This window comes from Hydra viridissima, unplaced genomic scaffold (assembly GCF_058129835.1).
Source record: "Hydra viridissima isolate aposymbiotic clone 2 unplaced genomic scaffold, HvirCarnegie_v1 scaffold_15, whole genome shotgun sequence".
Lineage (NCBI taxonomy): Eukaryota > Metazoa > Cnidaria > Hydrozoa > Anthoathecata > Hydridae > Hydra > Hydra viridissima.
The window spans coordinates 2,839,186-2,852,490 of NW_028324314.1; the positions used below are offsets into that span (position 1 = coordinate 2,839,186).

A 13,305-nucleotide genomic window follows, 5' to 3' on the forward strand; every position below is an offset into this window, starting at 1 on the left:
ATTGTTTCCAGATGAATGTCTATCTATAAGTTTTGTCTTGGTGTTGTTAAATAGATTCATTTTGTGCAAAACAGCTCCTTTGTAGGACGGATGAAGTAAATGAGACAAAGCATACAGATCTTGCTTTGTTCCACAAAGCTCAAATCTTTGTTCAAGCTGCTCCAAAAGTTTAGTTGCAAAGTTCTAAATATTCAAGTCATCCGATGTATTGACTCTATCTGTTAGTAAGTGTTGAATTCGAAACAGTTCACCACAAATAAGATGAATAGTTGGAACTGAGTCTGCAGAAAGCTTTTCAGAAAGTTCTTTGAAGAGCTCAAGGATTGGAAAAATCATTGCTAGAATTTGTAACTCAGCTTGTGTAGGGATGAAGTCATATTTCTGATTTTGAAGGTGTTCTAATGCTGGTTGAATTTTGAGAATGGATTTAATCATCATTGCATTTGAATTCCATCTGGTCGAAACGGGAGCGATGACTTTAATTGGTGCCACTGAAAAAAAGAAATACTTAAAAAATCATTTAAAGTATTTAAGTTTAAGGATCACACTACCAGTGGTGTTCAATTAAACTATTATTATTTATTTTGAATTATTATACAGGCTAGCAAGATAGACTTGCTTCTACTAGAATTAGTCACTATTTTTATAGTTATGTTGTCTATTTAGAAGTACATTGTTTACTTTTATTTTCAAATGCAGGAGTTCAAATGAATGACTTGATGAACCCTATTTTACTGACTCGGGTATCTAGTAAATCCACCTGGGTTAGTGGATTATGATATTTCAACAATAAAATATTTCTTCTTTTGGTTATTGGACAATCAAGGAGTTTGGTGAAGTCTTGTGAGGAAAAAATACCCCACTAACATGGAAAATCAGAATATGGGTAAACATTTATCTTCAAATTGAGGTTATCTCAGAACCTGCAGACTACAAAGGGAATTTACATTGTTTAAGGTACCATTAATGGGTGTGTTTACCTAGACAAAGAAAGTACTATAGTCTTATAGGCTCAATGAGCCTGTCTAATTTCACTTTTATTTTGATGAGTTGTAACTTCAGTGGAATGAGACCATGAGTGTGGTATTGGAAGCAAGTAAAACATAAAGTTTGAAGTTAACAGCAGTTTTGAATATGAAATAATAAAAAAATATTCAGTTATTAGGAGAATATAAAAAATAAATTAATATTGTAATTCTCCTCAATCAAAAACTGAGGACAGATAAAAATATGAATTCATGAATGACATTTCATATTATGAGCTGTACTATAAAATAGTGTTCATTAATTTATTTTGGAATACTAAGTTCATATTTAATATCACTTAATGGAATATTTTTGTTAAATCATGATTATTTGGCATTGTTTCAAATAAATATCAAAAAGATATTTCTGGCAATATTTTTTTGGGGTGGCAATTTTTAAATGAGGTTAACTAACAGTAGGGTTGCCTATCTGATGTGGTAAAAATTCACTTTTTTTAAACGAACTCTTTAACCTTCAACTGTTTTATTAAAAATTCTTTTGACTCTTGTACAGACAGAGTTAGCGCTATTTAGTTTTTTACAATGGAGTCATATATATATATATGCTAGGATATGAAAAATTCATCAATTTTCTTCTTTCCAAGAAATAAAATCTATAAAAAATGTTTATATAATCTGTGTATAATGCAACACAACTACAATTTGCTATTTTTAAATATGGCATTGTGAAGGGTTGGTTACTTTAAATTTTAATTCTTAATTTTTTACAATAGCAGAAGACAATTGAAAAAAATTTCAAAATAGTGATTTAGTATAAACTAACTATACCTCCTACATCCTTGCAAGCTTTCTTGATTAGTTCATTAGCTAAAGTTGATCGATGGGTTTTGCTGGAGAGCAGGGTTGCTTTCGTTATTGCCTTTTGAATTGGTTCACATCCTTCAACAGCTTTCTGCAAGACAAGATTGATTGCATGATCAGCACATAGTAATGAGTGAGAAAGTTGAGAGCTGTTTGGAAAGGATGCCCTCATATTTGCAGCTGCATCATGAACCACTACCTTCTCACATTCTGACTTGACATTTGGCAAAGATTCAATTTGTTTGTCTATTTCCACAGCTATTGCCACTGCAGTGTGAGATCCAGGAAAATGCTTGCAACTGATGACTTTTTTAATGAGGTTGAAATTTCTATTGACAAAATGCAAGGTAAGACTCATGTAAGCTTCATTAGCTCTTGACGTCCACATATCTGAAGTAAGAGCAAAACCATCAACTTCAGGTAACTCTTGTTCTAACTCTGTAAAGATTTGTTTATGAATCTGTTCATATAGTAAGGGAAGCTTGAACTTTGCAAAAGTTCTAGAGTTCTTAACTGTGACCCTTGGTAGCTGCTTCTTAAAAAATTCTTTTGTTTCTTCATGGTCAGCAACACTGAAAGGCATCGAGAGTGCAACAATCCACCTCATGAAATCCAGGTCAAACTGAAGCTGGCGCTTGTCATAAGTAGAATACTTTGGCTGGAAGAATGATGCATTTGACACAGCACTTTCTTCACGATGTTTTTTTGAGTTTGAAGGACTTTGTAGACTGTCTGATCCTGAAAAAATATTATTGTTTTCAGTCATCAGAAACATTTTATACTTCTCAAATCTAAATAATTTATTTACATTTTTCATTATTTTATTTATCTCCTTATTAGGCATTCATTATTCGGTTGAGTAGGACAGTGGTACAATTGCAAAAATGGAATGTATTCCTGATTTTTCACTGTATATTAGGCATGAGTATTCTGCTCTTTTATGGTGGACCTGAAGAAACTTTATTGGAGAATTCAAATTATTGAACCTAGCCTAAATTATCTGTGTGTCTGTGGAACAGAAGAATTCTTTTAAAACAAATAAAAATTCATGCTTAAAAAGTTCACTAATGAGGTACCTTTCAACTCAGTTCCAATGTTTACTCAAGAAGGGCTTTCTAGTTTAAAAGGTACCTTAGGAGCATTAGGGCCAAATTTTGAGAATTGATGTGACTGAGCCCGGTTTTTTCAACATCTTTAAAGATAAATAGTTGGGAGTTAGCAAAGTTCACTCCATCAAAATGTGTCTAAAAACTGATTTCATTATGAACTCAATATTCTGTTTCATAAACCAATGTTTATTTAGTTCAGAGTTTTACTGTGGAACTTATTTTTAAGGCCTAAACTTGAATTAAGCTATCTCACCTCATGCGTGTTCAGGTGTTAAAATTGTTTATTTTGTTAATTTAAGAAGCTGCCAAAGTTGGCAATAAAAATGCTATGAACCCCATTACAAAACTAAATATGTAACAGCTTGATGGGCATTTTTAGATGCTGAATTAAAAAAAACTCAATTAAATATCCCTCTTTCATTTAGAACTTACTGAAATTTTGTAAAAATGAATCAATTCGAGTTGAGTTTTTAGAGTTTATTGATTGAATCATTTTTACTTGTATTAACTTTCTTCTTGTCCTTTCTCTAATGTGTACATTATCTTTTTAATAGGTATGCTGTAAAATCTTTCGTTTCACAGAAATAAATGCTCAAAATTATTCTTATCATAATTTTTTGGGATTTAAGACTTAAAATCAGCTTAAAAATAGTTTTCTATCAAACAATATCTTTAAGCCAGAGGCTTATAAAAACCATGTTGAATTTTTTTACTTGAAATAAGTACCTTACTAAATAGGAATAAAATTTCAATAAACCCACACTGTAGCAAAAAAATATTAGTATCTTACCGTTGTCACACTGATTTAACTTTTGTCCTGCCTCTAAAATATCAGCAGATTCAATTGCTGCTTGTCTTTTTCGAGAGGCTTTCTTTTCAAGTACTTCTGCTGCAATTTTCTTGTGTTTTGACTTGAGATGACCCCACAATGCAGCTGTTGAAAGATTTTTACGGCGTAGTGTCACATTAGTGCACAGTCTACATTTAGCTTTTAGGACACCATCAGCATCTGGCTCACAGTCTTCAAAATGCTCCCATAACTCTGATGCTCTAACATTAGTCTCTGTCATTTCTAAAGTTTTTGTTTGATGTTTAATATCTAACTAATGACAAGCACTCTCAAATCACTAGTAAAATATTTCATTTTAATCACATTTTGAAAACAAAAACAAAATGGAACAAAAAAAGGTCCTATCTAAAATTTAATCATTCATAGCAATATGTATATATATATATATATATATATATATATATATATATATATATATATATATATATATATATATATATAATTTTTAATATTAAAGTTGTAAATGTTCTAAATAATGCTTTTCTCTTAAATAATCATTATAGGTTAAAAACTACCGACATAAGTTTTCTTTATGAGTAAAAATATTAACTACTTTTAATGTTATGGCTAAAACTTTATGGCACAGATCACTGAATGCAAGATTGCCAACAAATGTTGATGATTTTATTTCAATTAACAACATTTCAATTATAGCAACAAAAATTAGCATGCTTTTGTCAGTAAATTGGCAACATGATGTGAAGATTTATCAAGATTTATTAAATTACTCAATGTATGGGAAATAAAAGATAGCATACTAATAAAGAATTACTATCTTTGTCAAATTTTTATTTCAATTTTGTTTATTAAATAGCTTACACGATTGGAAATAACTCTACAATAGTAGTACTAAACTTTTTGTTTTTTACTAAAATTTAGTCAAAATAAATAAAATGTAGGTCCCCAAATGTGGCAATAGCCAGTATTAAGTCCTGAATATCTTTTTTCAGTTTTGATTTAGTACATTTGATATCCTAGTTTTTCATGCATTAAGGTAATTAATTTACATCTTAAATTGACCTAATACCATTGCTAATCTTAGGTTGAAACTATTAGTTGAGGCAACATTCATATATATTTACTAATTGCAAATTGGTGATGAAGTTTTCAATATTTTAACTTATCCTGCTCAACTTTGTTCAACTTCGTTCAACTTTGTTCAACTTCGTTCAACTTTGTTCAACTTTGTTCAACTTCGTTCAACTTCGTTCAACTTCGTTCAACTTTGTTCAACTTCGTTGAATTATTATTTCGTTACGTTCAATTTTGGTTTTTGGGAAGATGAAGTCTCACTACGTTACGTTTCGTTACGGTCACAAAAATGAAGCTAACACTGGTGCTTAATAACCAGTGTTTAACTAATCTGAGTGGAATAATCGAAAAATATAAAAATTCAAAGTAAAAAGTTTCATAAATTTACTTGAATTTATGCAGCTTGAAATTTGATGGGAAAAAAATTATTTAAAGCTGATTTTGTTTGCACTTGTCTTGAGGCTAAATGAATTTATTACGTTAAGCAACTGGGTTGTGTATAGAATCCTCCAATTAAAAAGTATCGCGTCGTACATTTACATCTTAACATATTATTCAAGTTTAGTTAACTGTATGGATCACAAATAAAGTAAAAATGTTTTTAAGTAAAAATGAAAATTTATTTAAAAAAAGTTGAAATGTTGAACATTTCGTTGTTTCTTTTATTGATGCAGAAAGTTATGAATTGTCCTTTGATATTTTTTCACAATTTTCATCATAATATAATTCCTACAGAAATGCTTAACGTTTAATGTTTAATGTTCAACGTCGTTTCGTCATTAGTTCCTAGGCTTTGAATTAGTTACTAGGCTTTGGTAGAGCGCGTTCTTCAAATGCACGCGGCCATTTGAAAAAGATCTTTTGAGCGAGTTAAAACTTTTTTCCTTTTGGAATTTAATTATTAGTTTAGATATATTACAAAAAGAATCATCTTAATCAATTATATATCATATTATAATTGAAGTAAGTATGTGAAATAGTTATATATACATTTTTATAAGATAAAGTAGAAAGGATTAAAATTTTTATTAGATAAAGTAGAAAGAATTTTAATTTTTTAAATCGTTTATATTTTGTTTGTTTTAGTTTTTCTTTTAGCAGTTTTATTTTGATTATTTTATTTTTTAGAAAGAAAATAGGGGTATGGATGTTATTTAAAGTTATACTAATGCTATTTCCATAAAAGGGTTATTAATACTTTGAAATTTCTGTGATGCTATTAACTATTTTTGTTCTTTTTTAGAAAATTTAGAAAAATAAATAAAAATTTTTTGCCAACACTGACATGGCATGTCACATGTTAATGTATGTAAAGGTTAAATTTTGTTATGAGGATTACAGTTCTTATGAAGAAAAAAAAAGAATGTAAAGAGTATTGTTTGTAAATATATATTTTGTATCTTTTTAAATTTTCTCGCATCATTTTTAAAATTTTTGTTTGCATATATGCTTTTTTGATATGTATGTGTATGTGGTAATAAGTGGTTTATAGTTGTTTTATCAATGTGTTTCTATAATAATGTAAAGTGTTTTTTTACTGTTTGTGTATGTGTTAATATGTGTTATATAATTGTTTTAAAAATGTGTTTAAATATGTATATAAGGAATATATTTAACCTTATATACATATTTAAACACATTTCTTGTGTTTATAGTTGGTACATATGTTTATATTATATTGTTTCCGTGTTTTCAAAGTGCTTTGACTTGGTAAACGTGTAGAGCAAGGTTTGTCAACTTTGCCAGCCAAGTGATGTACTTTTAACAGAGGGTTACACAATAGTGTTTAGTGTCAAACTGTTACTGCTTTAGGTCTAGCTGTTTTCAAGCCTTTATTATTAAAGGTTATTCTAAAAATACATAATAATGTATTTTGATAACATTTTGCGTAATGTTGTTATTTATGTTTTGTTATATGTTATATATGAATGTTACCTTACTTAAGTTATATTATAGATACATATTATATTAACTTATGGTGTGTGGTATTGTTGTGTGTTGTTGCTGTGATGTTTTTTTTGTTATCTTTTGAGTTAATAGACATTTGGCTTATCTTCATGTTGGTGTCTATTGTTAAAAATGGTAATTTTTTTAAAAATCACTGCTTTTAATCATTCACTAAAAGCCAATACAAATTATTTTGCCATATATACAATTTGTTTTATCTTAATTTAATTTTTTGTCTTTAGTGCTGTTTACTACATGATTTTGTTATGAATATTTTGGAATCATGATGTTCCAACATAAATTATTTTGTAAAAGCTAACATGAAATAATAGTATTTTGCAACTACTACTCTGGTAAATCACTACAGCTTTTCTCTATAATGTACACTAATTTTCATTTTTGTATGTAATATTTTTCTTATTTACTTACTTATTCATTACATTTTTTATTTTAGATTTATCAGATGATGTATTTATGTGGAATAGAAGAACGTAATATTGTAAAGTTTTGTGAATTTTTTTAAAACGTTTACTAATAATTTTATTTGAAGAAATACTATAAGTTTGCAAAAAAGGCTTTACAACGTTTTTTTTTTTAATTTTTCTTTGTTAGCAGTATGTTTATTATTACAATTGCATGTTTTTAATAATTTTTTTTATTATTGTTTGCTATGCTAATTTTTTTTAAAACATCTTTTAGCTGATATATATATTTTTAAAGTCATAAGATTATTGTATAATTTATCTTAAATGACAGTCTGTTATATTTAAAAATTATTTGTGTGTGCCATTTAGAGTAGAAAAAAAAGTTATATAGGAAAGATCACAATCTTCAGGATTCTTTAAGATTTTTCTTACTACTTTCAATTTCAATTAAAAGTGAATGGATGATATTAGGCTAGAAGCAGATATTAGTGTAGAAAATGTAAACGTTAATAGGCATGTTAATCATCGCAGAAATGAAAGAGATAGGCTAAGGCAAGATGAAATTAACATTCGACAAAATGCTAGATATGCTGCTCGGCAAGCAGCAAGTTATTCAAACCCAAATGAGGAGAGCTTGGTTAGGCGAGCTGAAAATAATCGTCGCAGAAATGAAAGAAATAGGCTTAGGCGAGATGAAATTAATAATCGACAAAATGCTAGAAATGCTGCTCGGCAAGCAGCAAATAATTTGAACCCAAATGAGGAGAGCTTGGTTAGGCGAGCTGAAAATAATCGTCGCAGAATTGAAAGAGATAGACTTAGGCAAGATGAAATTAATAATCGACAAAATGCTAGAAATGCTGCTCGGCAAGCAGCAAATAATTTAAACCCAAATGAGGAGAGCTTGGTTAGGCGAGCTGAAAATAATCGTCGCAGAAATGAAAGAAATAGGCTAAGGCGAGATGAAATTAATAATCAACAAAATGCTAGAAATGCTGCTAGATACGAAAGAATGCATTGTATAGCAAGAAGTAATACTATTCCAGATTATAATTATTTAGGAGAAATGAGTTATATTTGTCAGCATTGTGGTGCTAAAAAATTTCTTGATGAAACACATTTTTTATGTTGCCATAATGGAAAGGTAGTTTTGTCGCAACCTTCATCATTTCCACAAGATTTAGAAGATTTATTTAAAGGAAACTATGCAGATAGAAATGCCAATCTGAATTTTTTAAAATATATTAGAAATTATAATGCCTGTCTTTCTTTTGCTTCATTTGAAGCTAATGTAGTTCAACCCATGAATCATGGGCCGCCATGTTTTAGAATATGTGGTCAAGTTTTTCATCGTATAGGTAATCTAAGACCAAATCAAGATGTTCCGCCGACATATTGTCAACTATACATCTATGATCCACTTGCCGCAGTAAATTTTAGAATGCAACAACGTGGTAATGATCTTTGCTTAAATGATTTAATGTTTCAATTGCAAACTATTATTAGTGAAGAGAACCCATTTGCTCTTGCGTTAAAAAACATGGCTGAAGTGGAAGATGAAGAAGTTCGTCGAGCAGCTCTAGAAGGTCGCTCAGTGTCAGTTGTAAAAATGTCTTTACTTGAAGGGCAAGATAGACGTCGCTATAATCTCCCTTCACATAATGAAGTTGCAGTTGTATTTGTTGGTGAAGATGGTGCACCACCTGCTTCCAGGGAAGTTGTTATTTACCCAAGAGGTCAACCTCTTAAAACTATATCAAGTTTGTCTGCCAACTTAGATCCTATGGTTTATCCTCTATTTTTTCCGAGGGGTGATGCTGGTTGGCATAATCAATTGGTTCACAACCCTGAACATGCTACATTGGTTAGAAATCATGTTACATTATCTCAGTATTACAATTATAAACTTTCAGTTAGACAATTTTTTTCTTCACTCTTTTATGGCAAAAAACTGTTTCAGCAATATGCTGTTGATGCGTATGTTAAAATTGAAGGCCAGCGCCTTGCTTTCATCAGAAATAACCAAAACAAACTGAGAAGCGAGCAGTATGATGTCTTACACGACCATGTAAACAACCTCGGAAATTATCATAATGTTAGACCAGGGCGTGTTGTAGTTTTACCATCATCTTATGTAGGAAGTCCTAGAGCTTTAAAAGAAAACTTTGAAGATGCTATGGCTATAATTAAAAAGTATGGTAAACCAGATCTTTTTATTACTTTCACTTGCAACCCAAAATGGCGAGAGATAACTGAAAGTTTATATCCAGGTCAGACAGCAAATGATAGACCTGACTTGGTTATTCGAGTATTTAAACTCAAATTAAATGGCCTTCTCTATGACATTTTTAAGCACGGTGTATTAGGGAAAGTTGTAACACATGTTCAGGTTATTGAGTTTCAAAAGCGTGGTTTGCCACATGTTCATATTTTATTTCACTTTGCAAATGATGATAAGCTTGAAACAGCACATGATATCAATAATGTAATATCTGCAGAAATTCCAGATCCGATTGTTAATCAAGACCTTTATGACGTTGTTAAAACGTGTATGATTCACGGTCCATGTGGCATACTGAATCCAAATTCTCCCTGCATGAAAGATGGGGTGTGCAGCAAAAACTATCCTAAAGAATTTAATGCTAACACAATAGCAGTTCATAATGGTTATCCACGCTATAGACGTCGTGATAATGGTTTGGTTATCAATATTAAAGGTAACAATGTAGATAACCGCTGGGTGGTACCTTACAATCCATGGTTATCAAAGAAATATCAAGCTCACATTAATGTTGAAGCTTGCATGTCTGTTAAGGCTGTTAAATATTTGTACAAATACATATACAAGGGTCACGACTGTGCCAATATTTTAATAAATGAACAAATTAATCATGATGAAGTAAACACTTTTTTAGATTGTCGTTATGTTAGTGCACCTGAAGCATTGTGGCGAATTTTTGAGTATCCAATAAGTCACATGTCACACACAATTATACGCCTTAAAGTTCATCTACCTGAAAATCAATTAGTGTATTTTAGAGAAGGAGCAGAACAAATGGCTTTAGATCGTGCAGCTCAACGTGATACGCACCTAACAGCATGGTTTAAGTTAAATACTGAAAATGAAAGAGCACATTGCTATTCATATGTAGACATTCCTTATCACTTTATATTTGATGATAAACATTGTAAATGGAAGGTTAGACAAAGGGGTGGTGATAAGGTGATAGTAAGAATGTATAAAGTTAATCCAACTGGAGAATTGTTTTTTCTTAGACTGTTACTTTTGCAAGCAAAAGGAGCAACATCTTGGGAGGATGTGCGTACTGTTAATGGTATTGTTCTTGAAACGTTTCGTGAAGCATGTGTTTTGAAAGGCTTGCTGCAAGATGACACTGAATGGCAGAATACACTCTCTGAGGCGGTTTTAACACGTATGCCAAAGCAAATTAGACAGTTGTTTTCAATTATTTTGACATTTTGTGAACCTGACAATCCTTTAGATCTCTGGAATTCATATAAAGCTTTTATGATGGAAGATTTCATTCACCGCTCATTTCCACTTCTAACAGCTGAACAAGCTACTCTTCATCAAATTGAAAAGATTATTAATCAAAGTGGTAAAACGCTGGCTGATTACAATCTGCCAGTTATTGATGAGTTTATAGGCTTAAATCAAGAAAATTTTGATGAAAATGTTCAACAATCTATTGACGAAGCCAATCGAATGAGACTGTTGCTTAATGTCAATCAATTAATTGTATGTAATGCTATCCTTGCTGCACTGAATGAGCAACCAAGTGTAGAAAATCAACATTCTAGATTGTTTTTCATGGATGGACCAGCTGGTAGTGGAAAAACTTTTACTTATAATTATTTGATTGCTGAAACCAAAAGTAGGGGCATTAAATCTGCTACAGCTGCATGGACTGGCATAGCAGCAACTCTTCTTACAAATGGATCTACATTGCATGGCTTATTCAAACTTCCTGTTCCAATATTGGATAATAGCACATGTAATGTAACTCCTAATTCTATACACGGGCATTTTTTAAGACAAGTTAGTTTGTTTTTGCTTGATGAAACATCCATGATACCTAAACATGCCTTAAATGCAATTGATAGGTTGTTAAAAGATATTTGCAACAACAACTTTCCGTTCGGAGGAAAAACCATTCTTTATGGTGGTGACTTTACGCAAATTCTGCCTGTTGTGAAAAGAGGACAACCAGCTGAAATACTAGAATCGTGTATAAAATGTTCTTTGCATTGGCAATGTGTGCAGAAGTTTGCATTAACTGAAAATATGAGAGTACAAGATGGGGAAGGTGAATTTTCCCAATGGCTACTAAAACTTGGGAATGGAACAATACCTGTCAAAGGGGAGGATCCTTTTAAAGGATGCATTGAAATACCAAATCAGTGCATTATTAGAGAAAATGAATCAATTGTTGAAAAGATTTTTGGAGATGCTGATCAAAATGATTATTCTAAACGCGTAATTTTAACACCAACTAATGTTGATTCATTATCAATCAATGAAGAAGTGCTTGAATGTCTGCCGGGTGAGGTCAAAATTTATTTAAGTGCTGATCAAATTGATACTGATGACCTTAGTGAAAGAAATAACTTTCCTGTTGAGTTTTTGAACAGCTTAACTCCTTCAGGTATGCCACCTCATTGTTTAAAATTGAAAATTGGTTGTGTAATTATGCTACTTAGAAATTTAGATCTCAAAGCTGGGTTATGCAACGGTACTCGAATGAAAGTTTGTGCTCTTCAAAATAATTATATTGATGCAAAGGTTTTGACAGGTGTTTCTGGTGGTAAACGGGTTTTTGTTCCTCGAATTCAGTTGGCTCCATCAGATTCTAATTTACCTTTTGTTCTGAAACGTCGTCAGTTTCCTGTCAGATTGGCTTATTCAATGACAATTAATAAAAGTCAAGGTCAAACATTTGATAGAGTTGGGGTATATCTCAAAAAACCGTGTTTCTCACATGGTCAATTATATGTTGCATGTTCAAGAACTAGAGCGTTTAATAGTTTGTTTTTCAAAATTGATAAACATCTCATTCAAGGTATGGTAGGTGAAAAGTGTTACACAAATAATATTATATTTTCTAATGTTCTTAATTTATAGTCTCTAGATTTTCATTTCGAAAATTTACTGTTTGTAGGTTGTGAGCACATTTTGTATGTATAACTTTATTTATTATTTTAATATTTTTTTTCACAATTTTTGATAAATATATCTGTCATTTAATATTGTTATAAAATGTGTTTTTATGTGTTATATAAAACCATATTTGTTTATAGTTGTAATATGTTTAAATTATGTTGTTTCCATGTTTTCAAAGTGGTGTGACTTGGCATTATGTTGTGCAAGATTGATAACCTTGCCAGCCAAGCGGTGTACTTATAGCAGAGGTGTGACTTGGCAGCATTTAGTGCCAGGCGGTGTTACTGCTTTAGAGCTAGGTGTTGTCTAGCCTTTTTTAATTATTCTGGAAACACATGATAATGTCTGTTAATGTTTAGCGTAATGTGTATGAGAGAGTATGCAACCTTGATCTTTAAATCTAGGGTGTATTAATGTCCTAAATTTGAAGTAATTGAATTACTAATATTGAATATAAAAACAAATGTACTTTTATTTATTTACATGTTTAGTAAAAAGATAAATATATAGTTAAATTTAAATTGGTTTTCTAATTTTGCATTTCATATTTTAATTTTGTTTGTTATTTTCGCTGGATTTTAGGATCAAGGGTGTAATTATTCTATTGTTATGTGTTATTGTTGTGATGTTTTGTGTTGATAGACTACTTGGCTTACCTTCACGTTGGTGTCTATCGTTAAAAATGAATAATAGGTAGTTTCATTATTGGAACTTACTGCTTTTATTTATTTACTAAAAGCCAAGACAACATTATGCTAAAAATGCAATTTTTTATCTTAATTTGATTTTTTTTTTTTTTTTTTTTTTTTTTTTGTATTGTTAATCTTTTTGTTCTTCGAAACAGATTTTATAGTTACATTTTTGATAAATGTTTATACTAACTGCCATGTCATAATAGGTTACTATAAATAGG

At 30.6% G+C, this 13,305-nt stretch overlaps 1 protein-coding gene across 3 annotated transcripts; it reads left to right on the forward strand.

Moving 5' to 3' along the window:
• The first annotated feature begins 6,079 nt into the window (after positions 1-6,079).
• On the forward strand, positions 6,080-12,441 carry LOC145195856 (uncharacterized). 3 transcript variants are annotated; one of them, XM_090073386.1, is made up of 5 exons: positions 6,080-6,203; positions 6,879-6,920; positions 7,028-7,138; positions 7,240-7,276; positions 8,086-12,441. In XM_090073386.1, the coding sequence occupies exons 4-5, from the start codon at positions 7,249-7,251 to the stop codon at positions 12,351-12,353; spliced, it is 4,296 nt and encodes a 1,431-aa protein (XP_089929512.1). In that variant the 5' UTR covers positions 6,080-6,203; positions 6,879-6,920; positions 7,028-7,138; positions 7,240-7,248; the 3' UTR covers positions 12,354-12,441. The 3 variants fall into 3 exon arrangements, with proteins under 3 accessions (XP_089929512.1, XP_089929511.1, XP_089929510.1); XM_090073385.1 differs by lacking the exon at positions 6,879-6,920 and having other exon boundaries at positions 6,133-6,203; positions 7,240-7,756; positions 7,931-12,441; XM_090073384.1 differs by lacking the exon at positions 6,080-6,203 and having other exon boundaries at positions 6,366-6,920; positions 7,240-12,441.
• Positions 12,442-13,305: the final 864 nt, after the last annotated feature.

What these genes read in the sequence shown, in the direction of transcription:
- LOC145195856 (XM_090073384.1), top strand. Translation starts at nt 7,668, where the DNA reads ATGGATGATATTAGGCTAGAAGCAGATATTAGTGTAGAAAATGTAAAC.